General features: G+C 40.5%; 1 protein-coding gene across 1 annotated transcript in view; it reads right to left on the bottom strand.

Annotated features, from left to right (window-relative positions):
- Positions 1–20,906, bottom strand: part of AGK (acylglycerol kinase) — a 37,422-nt gene that overhangs the window by 8,320 nt on the left and 8,196 nt on the right. The window contains exons 2-12 of the mRNA XM_032688141.1: positions 19,978–20,017; positions 16,086–16,165; positions 14,752–14,827; positions 13,312–13,404; positions 12,326–12,358; positions 10,250–10,344; positions 8,146–8,215; positions 7,287–7,366; positions 5,168–5,225; positions 2,798–2,942; positions 1,610–1,707 (exon numbers count right to left, since the gene is read on the bottom strand). Coding sequence (XP_032544032.1) covers positions 1,610–1,707; positions 2,798–2,942; positions 5,168–5,225; positions 7,287–7,366; positions 8,146–8,215; positions 10,250–10,344; positions 12,326–12,358; positions 13,312–13,404; positions 14,752–14,827; positions 16,086–16,165; positions 19,978–20,017 — 868 coding nt within the window. The remainder of the gene's footprint in view (positions 1–1,609; positions 1,708–2,797; positions 2,943–5,167; positions 5,226–7,286; positions 7,367–8,145; positions 8,216–10,249; positions 10,345–12,325; positions 12,359–13,311; positions 13,405–14,751; positions 14,828–16,085; positions 16,166–19,977; positions 20,018–20,906) is intronic.

Here is a 20,906-nt window from a genome sequence, read left to right as displayed (position 1 = left end):
ATTAGTATAACTCGGTTTATTTGCTGTTCTGCAGAGGTAGTCTTGGCACTGTCTGAACTGCATCTGTATGGCTTTATCAGCTCTCTTCATGAGGGCAGCCTAGGCATGAATCTGAGGTGAGACAGGAGTGGCTGACAGTAGTCAGCAGATACGGCCTGGTATTGACTTGAGAGAGCTGCTCTTCAGCTTTGATGGCTGCAGGGACAACGGCTTCAAGACTGGGAGTTATAAACAGATGAAAGGGGTCCACAGGTGTAGGAAAAAAAAAGATGCAGCATCAAGATACTTCCAGATCTAGAAACAGAGAAGTACAACTCGCCTTACATAAACTTGTTCACTTTTCTAAACCATGCAAGAGACCTGAGTACCCAACATCACTGTTTTTTTTAAGTACCAGTGAGTATTCAAGTGCATCTTGAAGGCATAAAGGAGACAAAACAAACAACCCAAAACCAATGAAACAACATAAGAGACATAAGGGCTAGTTTGTGGCAACCAGATACTTTTTCAGTTCTTGGTAGGTCTGTTTTTACTTTACATCACTGACTCCAATCCAGTTCAGCAACCAAAACTCTTGTGTTCAAGTGCCATCTAGAAACCACTAAAACCCCAAATACCCAAATACTAGTCTCTGTCTAGCTTCTACCATTACTAAGACACTGACAGTGCAAATCATAAGCCACTGAGGAATGAGAAACTAAAGTTCATGTGGTACATTATAAGGAGAAAACAGGAGAACATTTTAAAGACTACGTTTGCCTGCTTTATTTTTTTTCTGATCCTACAAAATAACATATCAACGTAACTCAGATTTTCATGTTCTTAAAGACTTAAATTCTGAGCAAGAAATACGTTGCAGGAAGTTCAACACCTCCTGTTAATCTGGGTGTAGTGGCTACAGTTTCCTGCAGCCACGAGGAGGACATGAAGGGAAGCTCACCTGTGTTAGTGTTTTCCAGTAAAATTAAAGACTGACATCTACTCAAATGGCTTCCACAGCAGTAAAATTGCACCAAAACACAGGCATAAGTTAAAGACAGGTTTTAAAACAATGAATGAACAGCATGAACAAGCTGAGAAGGTTACGACAGGTACAGTTCCTTTGCTACCTTGGTTCTACTCTTCCACAACAACCTGCATTTCCTTTCCTTCAAATCGGTGTAGCCCCTGTCATTTCCCTAGTCCCAGTTCTTTTTAACTCTTTGCTCTGCAAGTCAAAAGAAGAAAGAAAAAGGCAAAATTCCAGCCAGACATTCAGGTTCAACTTCCTTCTAGCATCAGTTGATCAAACAGAATCACTCTCACATGGTGAAGAAGGAATGGAATGCCTATTTTGATGCTTTGTTTTCTCATGGGCAATCCTAAAACTTGTTTGGCTAGTGAAAACCTTGTACAGAGTCCTCCTGATCCCACTGCATCCCAGTTTTACATCCATCTCCAGTGCTTTTACACTGGCTCTGAAACTTGCCCATTCCTGGATTCAGTCATGGGCCTCTCCTTGCACGAGGCAGTAAGTTTTATTTATGTAGACACAAGAACAGGAGTTTAACAAGAAAGGAAAACTCTGTGGTCAGCCAGCATTTGGAATTCAGTTATATTATGGTCTTACTGTTAGATCAAGCTGCCTGTTCCGAGTTGCAATGGAAAGCTCAATGGTGGAGAGCTTCAGTTCTTCCCAGTCCTCAGGGGTTAGCTCCCGGGGAAATTCTGCATATCGAAAGGAGAAGATATCAGTCATTAAGTGGAATTCAACTGCACTGATCATTATGAACCATGAAACATCAATGCCAGACACAAAAATCACTCTGAGCCTTTGCGGCCACTAGTTTTGTTTCTTAAAAATGTCAAAATCCTAATCTTAAAAAAGGAAGCTTGGGAGTACTGAAGAAAAAAATAGCATCAGCATTCACACAGTAGCAGAAAAGAGTGTCAGGCACAGTACACGACAGCCCTGTGAGTCCTTATGTCCAGGGATTAACAGATCTCCTGGGCTAGTTACAGGAACATTTAGAAAACACATGAAGTGCTGCTACCAAAAAACCAGGAATCTGACATTCAGGATGCTGTAGTAACGTGTATTTTCTATAGGAGGGAACTCCCCGGTTCAGTTCTCATATAGAGGTCACTTAAATTCATGCTTCTGTATGAATCACCTCTGCCAGCCAAGAAGAAATGAGGTCTTTGCATCACAGCAGATTGCACAACATACACACTCTCCTTCCTTCTGTGCTCTGCCAGGTGCACTGCCCAGCCAACAGCCCACCCAAGAGAGGCTCACAGAGAAGAAAGTTTATGACACAGAAAGAAATTTAATGTACTATGAGAAACTTAGGGCTTCTGCATGGCCCAAATTTTACTGTTCTATTTTAAGTAACATTAATTGGTGTGTGTCAGCAACTCTCCCCACCCTGGAAAACAAGGGCTGCTCCTCTCTCACCAGCTCACTAAGAAGCCATTCCACTGGAAGATTTCCAGAAGCTCACCCAAAAGTGCCAAGTATTCCCTAAGGAGGCCTCCACAGCAATGGCAAGCAACTGTGAGTCTAGGGAATGCCCTGGGTTCTTTGCAAATGGATCTTTGTTTATAGGACCACAAGCACCGGCAGGACTACTCTGTTCCATTTCCCCACTGTTAAGTATCTTGACAAAAGTCACAGTTTAAAAAATTAATAAAAATAAATTAATAAATAATAGTAACTAAAAAAGAGCACAAAAGTAAAGCAGACATCCCCCCTACCCCAGTGTATTAGAGGAGTAGAACCTGCCTGTGAGTTTATGCCAAAATACAAACATCTCACCTTTTGGAGGTGACCAGTATGAGCGAAGCCGTCTGTAAAGCCTCACATACAAAGGAGGTCTCGACAGTTTCTCCTCTGGCTCTTCTGGAGGTCTCTCAGTTGGACCCACATACATGAGAGCAGCTTGATGTTTCTGAGGCCACTCCTTGAGTTTACATGAAAAGGAAAGACAGAACATAAAGGTATTTCAGCACCTACCCGTTTTGTCCTCTAGCCTATTTATTCTCTGCTCCCAAGTACTCCTGAGATCTACCCAGGCCCCACCACTGCCTCAGCCTACTTTGTGGTCTCCAGCCTCCAGATTCATACCTGAGATGACATTTTCTGCAGCTTCAAAGAGATTACCCACAGTCCCCAAGTCCACTAACCTACTCCTTCCCTGCACAAAGTGAGGCATTTTTCCCTCTAGGAGCAGAGGGTAAAGGGATGTTTTCTTTGCTGCTCTGACTGTGTGGCAGGGTGACACGGCTGCTTCTGGCTGGAGGGAACAACCAAAACCAGCAAGGTCAACATTAATGTCTGAAAGTACAATTGGTCTCTGCATGGCACAAGGGAACCTCAAAGAGCAACTGCACAGCGGGATCCAGAGCAAACAGACAAAGACAGTGCTGTGTGCAGCCGAGGGGCACTGAAACCTGGCAGGCCTTTGTTCTCCAACAACTCAAATAATCCAGATCTGATCTGATAGTCAGGTGCTTATAGACAGCAGTACAACAGGTCTTAAGGCAAGTCACCTGTACTTTAGGGGGAAAAAACCCAGGAAAAAGTACTAACACATTATTCTTCATGGTATTTTTTCTCATTTTGAAAATAATTTCTGAAATGCTCCAAACACAGGACTAAGGCAGGGAATCACTTAATAGGTTTTTAAATGTATATAGTAAAACAAAACAGCCAAGAGCCCACATGAACTCAATACAATTATTTTTCTATGCACAAAACTTTAAAATTAGTTTTGGATCATACAGCACAGGTTGTTAAGCTAATTCACTTCACACCTCTGGAAGCAAGGAAGGAGTCTACTATCATACTTACACAATAAAGAGAATAAACAGAGGTTGTATCAGTAGGGCAATACAAATAATAAATATTAAGGATTAAAGGGAAAAGCAGCAATGGTTTGATAATTTAAGCCTGTGTATTTTAGAAGAGATGATAACACTAACAACAGTGCCCCTACCATACCAGAGGTGAGCCCTTTCCCATTACACTTTTTTCAGCTACAGGTCATCCTGTTTTAATAGACAGCTGCAGCAAAACCAGAAAATATGAAGTGTGCAGCAGCAAAGACAAGTCAGGAAGAGATTAAGCTCAACAGGCTGGAGCCACTTCGTATAGAAATTAACAGAATGATAACATAAGAAGCATATAAAGCAATAAATACGACAATTAGGAGAGATCAGGTAGAAACTTTTCTATTGTAATATCAGAAAAAGTGGCCACTTCAACCTTCAGCAGGTTAAACAGATCTTCTTAATGCACAATGAATAGCTCACCAGTGAAATCCACTATCACTGCCCATAGCTGAGGCTAAGGACTCAACAAAAGTTAGAAAGGGGCTGGAGAGAAATCAAGAGGAGGTTTCTACCTAGAATGCCAGCACACAATCATCATCTCCAATTTCCTGGGGATGGGGGGGTAAAAAAAAAAAGCAACCAACCCAACTTTCATGGATACATTACCATTAAACTCCCTTTTACAGGAGCTTCCTATAAAAGAATCATTGGCACTATCACAGACAGCATGACTAGACTGCACAGTCTGATCTACTGTACCAGCTCCTGGGTATTTCCACAGCCTTTCATTAGGATCCTCATATGTTCAGAGAACAGGAAAAGCATGTGTATGAAACTGTCTCACCTTTCACGCAGATCAAATTTTAATCTTTCCAGGATTTTAAGCAACAGAAAAGTTTAAGGTGAGATATAAGCTATTAATCTTCATGTTCATTTTACCACACAAAGAAGCCTTATCAATGTGCATGAGCAGTCTAATTATAGACCCTTCTGCCAGGTGAATAAATCAGAGTGAAATGTTATCACAAGAAAGGCTGTTGAGAAAAGGTGACTGAGCACTTTGGTGCTTATCTTCACCACCACTGCTGCTCACCAGTTTCACAGGGGGTTACTGGCTCCCCCTGGTGATCTTGCAGCAAAAGATCTTCAGTGAAGGGAATTTTTAAAAAAGCATTTCTCTTCCCGTTCATCTCTTTTGAAGTAAGCCTATCAATTGATAGGTTTTTTAACAAGTCCAGCTTCACTCCTATTTTATATTGTTACCAGAATCCTTCACAAAAACTAGCAGATAAACTATACAAAGCAAAGTCAGCCTTTTCATTTCCCGTACACTTTCCTCACAATTAATTTTTACCTTAATTGTACTGAAAAAGTGAGCTGCTTTGGTTTTCAGAGGCCCAAGGTACCAGTACCTGAAAAGAGAACACAAACAGACCTTCTAAGATATCCAGGGGTTAATACCAGGAAAGGAAGAAACCTTGCATGCCATCAGAGCACACAGACTTGTCTGCCACTGAGTTAGTGCTCCCTGATAACTTTTAGCTTTTTGATACTGTAAGACAGTTTCTACACATCACCAGCAGCTTAGCAGTGACATCCCTTTCCTGATTTACAGATCACCAAAATGCAGTGTATAATCTTCACTACAGGCAGCAGGACCTCTCACTAGCAGAATTTTACCTAGTTATGTGACACAACTGGGGGTGATTTAAAGGCCTGTGGTCCAACAGCTGGTGGTTTGCACCTCCACAATATGCAATAAAGCATTATGCTGGAGGAAACAAACAAAAATCAAAAGCTTCAGAGACAAAAGAACAGAGCCAGAAAACATTCATTTGTCCCAGGGGATTCTCACATCAACATCAGTGTTTTACAAAATAAAAATCCGATCAGCCACACAGCTGGTAGAATCTACACACTGCATAGAATCCAAAGATGTGACTATAGGTAGGCAGGCTTGGTGCACATTTTGATCACTGTCTTCCAGCAAACAGGGTCAGCAAAGCACACTAAACACCATCAAGTCAAGAGTACTGCAGATCTAAGTCTATCACTAACTACTAAGTGTGCAACTGTCCACCACTCCCATCAAGCCATGAAGTTGTCTGTAAAATAATGACATAAATCAGCACCAAGTCTCCAGTAGGACAGTGCTTAGCAGAGGGATAGTCAGATAAATTTCTGGAACTTTGTCTTACAGCTTAACTCCCTTTAAATAGGTGCCTTCTTTTCAGTATAAGATCAGTTGTACTGGAATACACCAAATGTTTATTTTAGACCAATAACTCATCCCTCATGGGGACCAAAAGCAGATGAAGCGGAGAATTATAAAAACAGAACAAGCACACATGATTCTTGTTCCAAGCAGACTCTGAGCACCCATTCATTTGTGGCTGAAGGGCTTTCTAAGCTGGGCACATTTTCTCTACATTTTATCTGCATTAGAAAACATTCTTGCCTCACGTACAAGAGGTGCTGTTATGCCTCCAGCACTCAGTCCAAAAGACTCTTAAAAAAGGGAACTGCTGCAGGAAAAGATGTGAAGGCTGGCACTAGGCAAAAAACAGGGCATGGGCAGGAAGCCTAGTCAGAGTGCAGAGCAAAGAGAAGTGCACTTCCTTGAACTTGGGGCTGCAGGAGAGAATGCAGCAAAACCGAGTCAGCACCTACACAGCCTACTAAGAATGCTCCTTGTTTCCCAGGGATCTGACCGTTTACTGCATCTCTCCCATCCCCTCTGAAACCTCTCAAATATTTGCCAGACAGACTCCAGAGGTCAGCTACCTCTTCCTTCCTGACAAAGACGGCTCCTTCACAAAGCACATTGTATTTCCTTAGAGCTGCACCCCCAAGGCACGTGCTGCGTTCCCTCCACAAGAGTTTGGGAAGTGAGCTGCTTTGGCACTGCTGCTCCTTCACCAGACAATGCTTGTCATTTGATACACAGACATGGCATGTTAAATGTCCTTTTGGAGAAAGCCCAATAATTATTAGTTTAGCATCCAGAGAACAGTCATCAGACAGCACAGTCCACGCCATTTCCAGCAGGAACTTCAGGGCATTTCTACATCTATCTGATGTCCCTTGTTGGAATTGAGTTACAGAGTCCACATGCACCTTTTCATTGGCAGTGATGAAAAACAATGGCCAATTACTTTACTTAGACTTTACTCAAGGGAGAGATTTTTCCCCCTGCTACGATCTGAATCAAGTTCCAGAAGCGGATATCACAAGGTAAGAAGAAAGTAAATACTTAAAAGAACAGGCGAGCACCAGATAAGTGTTTATTTTGAATTACAAAAATGCTGATACATCTTACACTCCCATGTGTGTAATGCCAGGCCTAACAAGAGTGGGTGCCTCTGTCTGTCAAATGCCTACACTCAAAAAAAGACTTACTTAAGAGAGGGAGTTATATCTTTTTGGCAACAGATGCTAAAAGAGGCACGATTTCAAAAATGGTATTTTCTTACTTGCTAGCTTTAACTCCTGCATCTCTGTAAGATCCCCATCTCAAACTAGAGACTGCAAATACAGGCTGTTCCTTTTCTCCCTGTGAAGAAAAATAAGGATTGCAAAATTACTTTCTCTTACCTTGTTTCCAAATTTATTTTCTGCAGTTGGAAAAACAGCATTTCTAAATAAAAACTGATTTCTCATTAATCCCAAAAGTGACATTTAACAGAAGTGGTATGATAAACACCTAACAGCAATAAAGCTTAGCAGAATTTAAGCACTGTACATCCTGTCTGCTCTGGAGAGGAATATAAGAGGTGAACTTTTGAAGAAGTAGACTGAGTTTGACTGCACCCCCTGCAGTGGCCGTTTCATTCTGTGGATATTGCCAGCCAAAAGCAAGGAGCTCTGCACAGCAACACTGTGCTCTCACTGCAGACACGCCCATTCTACAACGTAACAGAAAAACAATATTCAAAAACCACGCAGGGCACAGCCAAAGGTTTTCCTGTTTTACAGTTTCCAGTTTGTCAAAGAAAGCCATTAACGGCACAATACATATGAATGCACCAAATCAGCTCAGATAGCTGTTGCTGTCTCTCAACATTGCTACAGAGACATCGCTGTTACTAAGTTTTGTATTCATCAATACTCTCTGAACCTCAGAAAAGCTGATGTTCAGGCATTCTGCTGTTTTCTCCCAGTTAGACTATCTGATGTCACAGTGGAGAAATGACTGCCATCAGAACTGCTGATACCATAAACCAAAATTTGTAACAGCATTACACAGAGGAAAAAGCAGTCCATATAAACACAAAAACATGAGAATAGGAAAGTTTTAGGAATGTTGAGTTCCAAAAAAGCAGATGCTTTTACCTTGATCTGTAAGACATCAAGTGGAACTGTCTCTCCCTTCAAAATGGCCAGTGTAGCATTAGTAATATGTCTGCAAAACAAACAGGGGAAAAAAAAGCAAAGGAAAACAAACAGGAAGGAAAGAAATGAGTAAGCTTTAAAATTACATTTTTTTTCTAGAAAATTCCAGTACAAGTCCGGGTGGGGCCTTTTTTCAGCAAACATAATAACCCTGGGGAAAAGTGCTGCACTTCACTGAAATTAGAGAGCAAAATGGGTGGCTGCAACACATGACAAAGCCTGAGTCCTAACAAACAGCAAAATAGACAAAAAGCAAAAGGAAATTCTCAGCCTGAGCTTTTCACAGATTCCTCCCTCTTCAGCTAACCTGGCAGATCATATGCCAACTGTGTTACCTGCTGTTTCAGATACTTAACACACTAAGGACCCAAATAATCGTTTTATTTTAGTGGTAGGGGACGGCACAAGACTGGTCTCAGCTCATGTGTCTGGGACTGAACTGCATTAGTATGCTAATTTGTTTTGAAGTTTTTAATCAACATAAATCTACTTATCAGCCATGCTCCTGTCCTTTTGGTCTCCATTAAGTTGTGGGCAGTAGCTAAGGCACTTTGTCATTTCAACCTGTAAAGATTTTGTAATCAAAGTGTTTAAGTCCATTAAATAGTTTATGTTCAAACCTTGAAGCATATACTTGATTAAAACTCCTTCTTTGTTTTCAAAGCTGGGTAAAATTCAGATTCCACATTGCATACATTTCCAGTGTCTCAGCTGGACAAGGAAAAAATGCAGTTTTCAGATCCAGCCCAATACTCCTGTGAATCAGTGGGAGAAATTGCCCTTGGCTCCATCAGGATTACAATACTGAGACAGTTAAGGAAGCTGTTCTTCCCACAGCCCTTCTTCTCTCCTAACTCTTATCTTTCTGTAAGACCTTTACAATTCCTACACTCCAAAGTAAGACTGCTGAAGGAACCAAAGCCCAAATACTTCCTTTAAAAATATCACTTTTGCACTTTTTAAGTCAGGCTGTGTTACTGGTGTAGACTGTTAAGCAGCCTGTTGACCAAACTACCTTCAACTTTACCAACATGCTGCAGTCTCACCTGCACAGTTCATTACCTTGGGACAAGAAGATCATTCATTTCAAACAGCTTCTTTAGAACCCAAACATAAATTATTATTTTAATCTTAGCTGCTGATTACAGCCTTGTCCATCTTGCTGAGCTTCAAAGCACTCTGGTAGTTTTAATGAAGGATGTTATGCCAGTTGACTCGTGGGTTTTATGGATGATGGATACCAGCAAGGGTTCCAGAAAGAAAAATGTTAATGAGTTAGTGGGAGAGCAAGAGTGAAGAGATTTCAGCAGCAAGAAGAAATATTATTAGTATGAGAGAAGAGGAAGGGAACAGTCGAAAAGAAATGAAGTGGGAAAAAGAAAGATTAGTTGACCAGGCTTTTTACTTTAGAAGTGGACAAAATGATCTTGCAAACAAACTGAAATGCAGGCAACAGATACCACCAGGTTGGATCATATCCAGGATGCTAAACATAAGAATCAGGTTGTTGTACCGTTGCCAGCATCAGTCCCACCACAGGGAAAAGCCAGTCCCACTCTGCAAAATTCAGTAATAGGATCCAGCCTTTCCCACATTCTTGTACTAATCCTTACTTTGCAGGTGCTAACCCAGTTATATGCAGACTGGTTTCTAGAATTCTTAGACTGGAGAAGGGACAGAAAGAGGACTTATTTTTGTTTTACTTTGTCATATCCTTGCTATATCCTTGTCATACCCTTTCTGCTATTCCTAAGAGGCTGATCCTTTTAATCCTTTTTTAAAAAAAAAACCTGAGCATCACACGATCACAGAGAAATTAGCCCCAGCAAATTATATCATGTTCTAATAATACATACATTTCCTTCTTTTAATTTTTAGTCAGTTTTTGGAAGTCATTAACTCAGGCAAGTTCAGAGAACTGTCAGGCTCTGCCCAGAGACTGCCAACTTCTATGTAACACAGAAGAAAAACAGAAGTATCAAGCTACCAAGAAGCACTGCTCCTTGAAAACAAAAAATATGTTTCAGAAACATGTAATACTTACTGGACTTGGTTTGTGCTCTCAGGGTACAGCGTGTGGCTCAGAGTGCAGGTTTTTCCAAGAGGTATGAATCCTATAGGAATCTTACTGAAGGCAGCCTGGACACATGAGGAGAGTAAATTAACATTTGCATCAGCTGAAGGAAGTTCCTGTGTGGAGATCACAGCTGTGTCTGGTATCACCTCTTTGGCACTGAGCAGCCAGGCACTTCCTTAAACGAGGCAGTAACACATAATGACTCAGAACATGGCATCCAAATCTGTGAATCTACCACTGCCAACCGGGTACAAAGGAGCCCTCTATAATCATTAAGAGCATTGTTACATGCAGGTTGGCAGCCACATCCCAGCTAATGCACGGATTCTGTCAGCAATCTGCCATCTTTCTTAATACTGACAGTGGCATCACAAGCTCTGAATCTCATTACTATTGCAGAAATGCCCCTCTGACAGAGTAACCTTGCATAACAAAGAGATTTTCTCACTTAAGGAAAGGAAATCAATTGATTCCTCTGGCACCCAAATCATGAAGCAGCAGAAGGTCTAATTTTTGAAAGTCATTGACGATGTTGTTTTTCTATACCACAGTTCAGCAAAAGGGCTTGTTGAAGGAGCAAGTTATTACACTGTGCCTCGTAATAAACTGTGCTTCTTGAAGCATGTCAGCAAATCATTGTAAACTACCATATATCACAGTTGTACCATCTCCCTCCTGGGCACTGCTGCCAGCAGCACCGGGATAGTGCCAATCCGCACCGACTCAGTAATTCCCATCTCACTGCCCCACCATTCTCCCTTGCTATCTCCATGTCACCTGCAAGTCTTAATGCACCTCAAACACCCTTCTCTCATATTCCTCAGAGCTGTTTGTATTACAGTGTGCAGATCAGAGGCTGTCTGCAGCTCATGCAGTCAAGCTCTGCTCCCCTGGCTGCCAGGAACAACGTTTCTGGAATACCTTGCAGAGGTTCTTCTTATCCAGGCAACAGAGGTATGACACACCCGAGTGGAAAGGGAAGCAGAGCACAGAGAGAGGGGGCTGAAGTGCAGATCTCTACTCCTAGGACACAGTGATATGAAGGACAAGTAGAATTCCCTGGCCAAAGACACAAAGTGACACAGTGGCAATACTACAATGCAGTATTCCACCTGTAATTGTGCTGGATGCAGAATTTCCTACACTGCTGCAAAACGACTCAAGCTACATTGAGATAGTAAGTCAGAAAATAGAGAAAAGAAACTAGCCAGTAAAGCCTCTAAAACTTTTCTTCCACGATCTTCAGATTATAGAGGTCTCAGGAGCCACCTATAATAATATTAAACTTAAAAAACTGATTTCTCAGAATTGATACAGGCAGCCCTCCTCTAAAAATGCTGGCTTGGTTGCAAAGTTCCTCTTGTCACATTCAGACAAAGCAAATGCCTAAACAGATACAATTCTAGCTGCCAAGGGTATCATCATAATCTTGTCTGGATCATTTAATTGAGTTTTTGCCAGTTCCTGTCAGAAGGTTTTGGGAACAACGATTCCCTCCTTTCTTCAATAACACTGTCCTCCCACTTTAAAAAGAAAAATCTCCCTCACTTCCATTTGGAGCGATCCACCTTGAGAGGTTAAAATTTGCTTAGTGCAGCCATCTGCATAGGTAGATATTGACTGCTTGAAAAAACAGCAGAGCAATCCCAAAGCAGTGGGAGTGTGACCAAAACTGAATTAGTTTTCAAGCCTGTACAAATACAGGAAAAACATGTACTTTCTTCCAATGCTTGTGCCAAACAAAGTGGCATGCACAGCTGGTCCATGGGTCTTTGAAAGTTGAGCATTTGGCTTCTCCACAATCCCTGCTCTGATGCTGGAAACTTCCCAAAGCCATGGTATGGGAGCCATTGCATCCCTTAGAATGGGAATGAAGAACAGGCAGCATTGCAGGACACCAGCAGGGCTGACGTGGTACGCAGCAAGCTGGCTCCAGATTAGGAAGCAACGTATCTGCAGAAGACAGCTGAGGCCAAGAGACCACAGTGGATGCACAAGACACTCTAAGAAATGCACAAAATTTTTAAAATTACACTTTCTCACCTCATCTGCCCTGCGGAGAAGTCCAGTTATGACCTGAAAAACATGGGAAATGCTCAGTTCCAGGGATTTTATTTTTCAGTTACAGTAGAAAGCTATGAAATTCTTAACCACATTTACTCTTTGGAAAGATTTAAGGAGCAGCTACTCTTTCATGGAAGGTGCTATGGCTGTTTACACGGGAAAGGAGGCATGTTCAGTGTGCAAACATGGTGGAAACAGCAGGGTTATGAGTGTGCCTGAGCATATGCTGGCACCATAACCAATGCCAGTGTAGATGTTTTAACACTGAATAATGCTCTGCATAATGCAAAAATAGCACTGGCCAGTTCAATTAACAGTAATCAACTCTAAGGCCAGGAGGAACTTGCAGATGTACTCTGACCACTTTCTCTTAAGGTCACTGCATTTCATTTAGCCATTGTCTTATGAAACCAGTAGTTAGCATTCCAGGAAATGCTTGAATAAAATGCAGTCTTACTTGAAAAACAGAGTATACCCCAGTTCTGCTGGTAGTTTGTTCCTGTCATTAATCATCTTGACAAGAGGCATTTATTAAATACGTACCATGCTTTGTTATCATTCCCACATAACTTTTAAATTATCTGATTCCCACTTAGCAAAATATGCATTCCTCTTGGGGAGCATACAGATAGGATTGAACTTGGAAAATTAAACCATTACAACTAAATCACACAGAAAGAAAAAGTTAGAATCGTGTCTCTCCAGACAGTTTGCTCATTCTTGAATAAAACTCTGGAAGACACGTCACATGCTCTTTTTGCCCCCACTCCCATCACCACTTTTAGATTAATACCAACTAGCAGAGTGTCCCTGTTCCCAGAAGATTATAACACTGACTGAAAACACAGACATTAAACTTGACAAATCTCTAGTAATAGTTGTTATGGTGCTGCTACATTGCACAGACTCAACCTTCTCACTCGCAGCCCCACTACGATTCTCAGCAAGCCAGGCTCCTGCAGTACCTCTTGTACTGTGCCATCTCCTCCTGCAATAATGATCAGATCCGTGTTTTCCATTAATTCCAGCAGCTTTTTTGCTTGTCCCTCATAATCAGTCTGAAGAAGCAGAAATCCAAACGTGAGAACTCAGGCAGCTATTTCTAGTATATCTCTCTTAGAGCAAAAAGAATCATCTATCCGTCTGCTTAATAGTTATTTTCATACAGGTACACAGTACTGTATATTACTTACACTCATGGAGATTTCTTCAAAATCAGGCTGCTGCCTAATAGAATATGTGCAGTAAACACACAGACACACACACAAAGGTTAAATGAAATATCAGAGTATATCTTACTCAACACATCTACCATATCACAGCAACAATTTTATTTCCAGATAAATTTACAGTGAAACTGAAGCCAACCATGCTCTTGCAGAAAAACTCCCAACACCTTTAGCAGCCAAAGTGCTCAAGTGCATCTCTTGAAACAGCATCAGCTACATGAAAGGCCCGACAGCAAGCTGCTGACTGGGGGTTTAATAGTGAAGAGTACACTGACTTTCTAAACCATGAAAACTGTTTTCCGAAAAATTACTGTCTTTTATGAAGATATCTCAGCCTCACCTGCTGGCCCAGCCCTGTTTTGCCAACTCATCAGTTGCTACCAAGCATCAGTTTTAAGTCTTGCAAAATAATTTTTTCCTCTTAGGGTAGGACTATGTATTTTGAATGATAAGAGAGAGGCATTAATAGAAACAGCATTTTAAGACTAAACCTTGTGAAAAGGATTCAAAGACAGAAAGATGCATATTAGAGTACTTCACTGCTAGAACTCACTGACTATTAAGCAATCCTCATATCGCAACCTCAAAAACCTGCAAAAAGATCAGAATTCCTTCATGTTTATTTGTTCTTCTCTTTCCAAAGAAAACCTGTCTGTTAATTCACAGCATTTATATCTCAGTGTTCTGCTTTTGCAATGGGAATGTTGAATTATTTGGAAAGACACTGAGATATTTCCACTGAAAAATAAAAGGTTATTTTTAATTAATCTGAACAGTTCCACCGCACATCAAAGTTCCTCACTTCTGAATTCTGCAAGTTCAGGCAGAAATGACAATTTCAACAGCACTGGGCACACACCACTAGCCAGCACTCAAGTATTTGGAGAGTTTTCTCTCAAATAGGAATTACAGAAGGGCTGCTTTAGACAGACAAACAAGCATATGAAGTGCTTTAGCTGAAAATTAAAATCTCACTATACTGTTTGTAAATTAGTTGTGAATTAAAAAAGAAAAAGATTAAGTACCAGCTTAATATCTCAGTATTTATTTCTTCCCATGAGATGTCTACAGGACAACTGAGTATTTCAAATGCATACAGATTTTAATTTCAATTCTTCAAGAGGAGAAAGCAGAGCAGACAATGTCTCTGTATTAGCAGAACCTATCAGTTCTTACCTTAACCACAGTTACATCCAAGCCAGATAAGTGCAAAATTGGTGCCGCGTTCTTTTCAAAAAGGTTCCTGGCTTTGCTAGAAATAATGGAGTAAAAACTATTTAATTAGTCTGGCAGCTAAAAAGAAATTAAAAAAGGAAAGAAATAAACGAATAGCAAGAAGAAATCTACTTAAAACCAAGCATACAATCTACACAATCGGTCACTCAACCTGCCAGTCAGGAAAGATGAGATTTCATGTGGTTCAAATGTATTACATTTCTAGTCTCATATCTCAGATGTCAGGGTTTTTGTTGCAGTTTTAATAAATGCAGAAGACGTTATCTAGCTTTCTCCAAAAACAATTTAAAAAATCCATCAAAACAAAATAAGATCTCCAAAAAGAAATTTATTAGAAAATTAATAACTTAAAGAGCACCAGGCTTTATGACCATAAAGAAGGCCCATGTAGGTTTTCAGAAACATCAGAAAACCCCAACTATTTACTACAACATATTACTAGGTAAGTTTAGAACCAAAACTTTATCTGACCTTTTGTTATAGGACTGATACATTTTCTGCCTCTAATTGCATAATAAAATAATTATGTCACTAACTATAAATTGCTTACAAGTAGAAGCATGAGGCTTTATTAATACTTGGCATTTTCCAGTCACGTGTGTTTTGAACAAAAGCACACAAGTCCAAGCACTTCCACATCAGATATATTATTCCCTTTATACTGGTACTAACAACTCCCTGCCCCTTCCCAAAATGCAACTGATAAAAAGCTTAGCTGATCAGCAGAAACAGACACACATCATATCCAAGATTACAGGTTTTCTGCTAATGAGCAGGTAAAAATAGCAGACCTCTTCCAGGAGTCTTGCTCTGAGCCCATATTTAGCCTCTCAGTTTGTGGGCACATCCCTTTCAAGGACAGGTTCCCACAGAAGTAAGATCACTGCTGGCTAATGTCAAGTCTTGAAGCAATCAAGGTCATCTCTTGTTTCTACAGCTTTTGAGGCAGAAACATATCACATGCAAAAGTCTGGAGGGAATACAGAGGAATGCCACATACGAAGGAATGACAAAGGCCAAAACACAGGATAAAAGAAAAAAAATTCAAAATATACATATGTTTAGAAATCATTCTTTCACCTCAAGCCACTAATTCTATTTCTCATCCCAATATATTTGGTGAAATAAAGTTTGGCATAGTTATATAGTGCCAGCTTGGTATCAGAGGGAGGCAAAAATGAGCTCAAAAATCTGGCTGGCTTTTGTAGTGGATGGCAGAGCAAAAATGAAGAAAGAATGCCTCAAATGAGAGTGTTGGGAAGGGGGAATTTTACCCTTTGCAAGCTGCTGGGTTGAGGAACACTGTTGCTTTCTTCAATGGCATAGTGGGAGGGATCAGCTCGTTGCCAAAAGCCTAAGTAAGAGAAAAAGAGCAGAGCTCAGTTTATCTTTTAAGCACGCTGCTAAAACAGTTCAAAATAATGCTCCTCTACAAATGTCAATGGGCTTTCAAGTCTCATGACATTCAAATGACTTCCATCTTCAGCCATTGTACAGGTCTCCTATTCAAAGACTGCACTCTTAGCAACAGCTCACATCACTGTCATAAGTACTCTTTAGCTCATTTTTACAATTCCACCACCATTTCGTTTTTGTCAACCTCTGGTTTTCTGCCATGGGCAGAGATCCAGGGAGCTATCCTTGACTCCAAGGTTACTTGATTTTCTTTCCTTATGTAATTCTCATACACCTGCCTCCCACCTTCTTTCTGCATCCTTTCTCGCTTCTGAACTTCAATTCCTCAGTCTCTTCTACTCATTTTAGTATTTTCTGTGCTTCAGTTTTTGGAGATATGAAAGAATTACCAGAGCAAGTTCACTGTTTCTCACATTTTTTTCCCTAATGTCTCTATATAAAAATCACTTAACTCCTCTTCAATTTTTAATCCAATTTCGAAGAAGCGCCTCTATTTTAAATTCTCCGAGAGTCATTCCATATACAGCTTCTTGTACCTATTTCCATAGCTTTTCAGCACAGCAGGGGCAAGAAAAGGCAAGGCTTCCATGCATATATCCAACTCTGTAAACCTCTTTAAGGTCACTTAAAGGCATCCTCACTAACACACCAAATCAAACTGGTTTTGAGTACAAGCATGACAACGTATTCAGCAATACTATTCAGAAGCCACAGAAATAAAGTAGGAACAAAAGACTACTGAGCTGACAGTCAACTGTCCCTGGCTTCTTTTCCCCTTTATCTTGAAAGCTAATCCCCCTAGCAGGAATTTTTAACTTGAAGAAGGTGATATTTTCCCACAAAGAACAGTACATTTTAGTGGTCATTAGGTGGTTCAAATTTATAATTAATTCCACTTGCCAATTTTGCTCAGGAAACCTCAATTAAAAGAAGGGTGCAGCTGCTATGCTGCTTAAAACATTCACATTTCTTCTTCAAGAAAGGAAAAGGATGAGAGAAGATGCTGAGAGTGAAGAAATCTTCAAAGAAATGGAAAAATATCAATAGCTCTTAAGCTTTACTCAAAGATCAGCTGGAAAACACACCAACTTATTTTATTGCAGTTGTTGGGCAGGAATTGGGGAATAGGGGACCTCTAGCATGTTACAGCTGTTAGAAAGAACTAACTGTTTGTCTGGGCAACACAATGTCAGTTATTTACATGCTCTAAACAATATAACAAGGCTCCAAACAACCTTACAAGACTCATAAAGAATTTATCACTGAAGAAATAATTACTTTATGTAATATACTTAGACATTTATGTTATGTACAGGGGCATTTCTAAAGCAAATGCTGATTTGTAAGACAGGAAATATAAAAATAATAATGCAACATTCTAGAAGTCTTTCAGAGCAGAACATAAGACAATTTAAAGTCAGACAGTAAAAATGGTTATTAAATATATATGTGAAGGTATAATTTAGGCAAGCCAATGCCTTTTTCACTTTCTTGTCAAATGCACATTTCCAGGTATTGTTTTTCTGCATTTCTGACAATCACTATTCTGCAACTATAAAAAACCCTTTATACAAAGCCTTTATAGTGCTTTATGAATACTAACAAAGAAACTACATTCTTTTACAGAAAACTATCCTTGAGTGAATTGTTTGCCAGATAGACGGCACCTTTAACATATGCCCCGAGTTCAGCAACAAGGTTAATCAGCAAGACTGATTTGGAAAGTCCAAGTCAGCTGATACTGTTTTATTCTAGAGAAGGAAGTGTAAAATGTTAAAATATGATAAATGAGTTCTTTATTATAGAATCTTCCTATAATCATTTGCCACACCAAGGCTGTCATCTTAAAATTATATTTAAATTCAGACGCGCTTGGTGGAACTTCTCCATGAAGTGCTGCTGTAGTGGACACTTTGGCAGAATGGCAGCTGCCTCATCAATTTGATATTGTAACAGGCTTAAAATCTCAAAAAAATCCAAAATAGTAGGGACCTCTACACACCACTTCATTCAGACTAAACCTTTTCTTGGATGAGTCTGCCGCTATTTTTTTCCCCATACTTATACAGCACTATAAATGCAAGTAGCATTTTTCAAACAATTTCAGATTGTTGTTACTCTGAAGAACATATCAGACACTTAAAGCCTTACTGCTGTATTGCTGTGTGTTTTCAAGAACTATTTGGCACTGACACATCAGTAAGAATGGAAATTACAGTAAGAATTGATTACTAGGCTTTCTGGTTCATTCCATTCGAATGCAGGAGTCTTCTGCAGGATATTTTCCCAGGCTTTAACCTTTGAAACCGTAGGAAGCTCTATTGGCAGTGCTTTTGTATTTTCATTTATAAGAATAAGCCATAATGGAACAGAACCTGTCACTTAATGACTGGAATTAAGAAACAGGAAATTCAGAATTTCCACACAACTTAACTATCTTCTTGTACCAGTCTTTCCTTAGCAGTTACACCTTTTGGACAGCACACACTCACCATTTCATCAGTGCCTTTTAAAAAACTGTTTTAATTTGGCCAGCATGCTTCAAATAATGAGGTATTAACAGCTATTTCTGGTGATATAAAAAACTTCTATCACTTCGTTACTATGCAGTAAAAATGAATATTGAAAACATAAAAATCAAGAACAACTGATACTCTGAGTTGTAAATGCACTTGACTCTGAGGCTGTAAGTATGGTTTATGAAAGCACTATTTTCAGGGAAAGATTTTTCTTGTTCTTTCCTGAGACTTGAGCTCCCTTACGTCTATTCTGGCATGAAGATCCACTACACAAGATGAGTTGCTGTGAAAATCTTCCTCTCACCAGCAGGCAGGCTAAAAATTGCAATTATTCAGGTGCACCACAGAAGCAGGGTAACCTGAAGAAAAGTTCTCTACTGAGAAAAATCATTTTCCCTATTCTTCTCAGGCCCCAGTATGTAGCAATGATGGAAACAGTGTTACATCCTTCAAAATCGCAAAGATCTGTCACGGGGAAGCAGGTTTAAAGTAAACTTTATCTGTGGGACGTGGAAAGACTCTTAAAATCCTACAGAAGTGATGTCATTCATGGGCAGCAGCACTTACACCTCTGAAAGACTGTTTACTAAGGACAAGATTTCTTTATAGGAATACTACGGTATGAGAATTTTTTTGATTGCTGTTTGCCCAGACAGGCCACAAACTAGGAAATGCAATAGTCAGTACCCTCAGAGATAACTATCTCCCCCTCAACACTTGTTTTCTTGTCAGTGATCAGCAAACAGGTTGACTCCAGTTCTCAAAAGAGCTGGGTCAGTCCCTCCTCACAGGATTGAACAGACAAGAGCCAGGGTCTCTCCAGCTGAGCACTGACATGAAGCAGTTTGCGATGCTCCTGCCCAGACTACACCCCTGGCGGTGGGTCTGCGATTTCAGTGTTATCGACAAATCCTCTTCCTACCAGAACTTCACAGGCACAGAGCAATTAGAGCTGCAGTACTGTGGGTCCTGCAGCTCCAGCAGTAGCTAAGATCACCCCGGCGATAAGGCTGTGCCGTCCCCCGCAGCAGCAGCGAGGGCACGGAAGGTGCAGTGCCCCGGCTGCAGGCGGGGCCTCCGACACCCTTTGGCACTTCAGCAAAGGAACACAGATGGCACCATTACAAGGCTTGTCACGCAGAAAGGGCCCGCTGGGAAAATCTCAGGAGCCCTGCACAACCAAGATAAGAGGGAGATTTTAATCTAATTTTATGACTTTAAACGGTATTACCTGGGCTTCTTGGCATGCAGCTCTTCGTAGCAGGTTATCGCTATCAGGTGAGACAGAAGAGAGAGGAGGCATTATGTTGTGTAAGTTTAAAACAATTTGCTCATTTTTAAAATGTAGGTACATACCCCCTTTACACACAGTTTGACAACACTGAAACAAAACAAAAAAAAATTTAAGGATGAAATGCACCCATTTAAGCACACAAACATAATCTTTTTCTGCCTGTGCACACAAACATTCTTTGTAAAATAAAGAAAAGCAGGAAACAAAGACCAAGATGCCAAGTGTGCTGAGATTACATAAGCTCTGACACACTGTATAACTGTAATTTATTTTTAAATAACTGTACTCCAGAGCTAAGGTGAGGGTTTTTCCAGCGTTCATGCTGCCTGTTATTTACACTGAAGGTACTTACCTGGCAGTATAGAAGGGATTTAGAGTAGACTTAAGTGTAACTTCCACAGACTTCAATTTTTATGCGTTATAATTGTAAACTCCCCTCTCCATCAGTTTGTGAACCGAACACGTGTTCATGCAGCACCTACCACCCACCTACGTCTGAGCATGGCCTAAAGCAGTAACTCACAGAGGTGAAAAACACTCAACTCACATAAGTGAAGTTTAAAAACAAAGGAGAAAATATCAGATATGTCCCGGACATTTGTTTCAGACATAAATTCCTGACTAATCCTTGTGCTTGTCATTGGTGACAGCATTAGCAAGGTGACAAGCAGGGTATAGCTGGCAAGCACACAGGAGACAGAGCTACTGAGTGAGGAACAGAAGTCTGCTCTTTCCCAGACCAAAAAATTCCCTATTTCCCCTTGCAGATAAAATGGGGAGTACTGTTCTGCAGTGTCCAGAGTCTCACCTGTCCTCTAGATACCAGATACTGCCCCTCGTTGCTAAAACCAAAACATTCCTTTCAG

This window comes from Chiroxiphia lanceolata, chromosome 5 (genome assembly GCF_009829145.1).
Source record: "Chiroxiphia lanceolata isolate bChiLan1 chromosome 5, bChiLan1.pri, whole genome shotgun sequence".
In the NCBI taxonomy this organism is placed as follows: Eukaryota; Metazoa; Chordata; class Aves; order Passeriformes; family Pipridae; genus Chiroxiphia; species Chiroxiphia lanceolata.
Note: the sequence above shows the minus strand (reverse complement) of the source record. Positions and strands in the feature narration are given on the sequence as shown.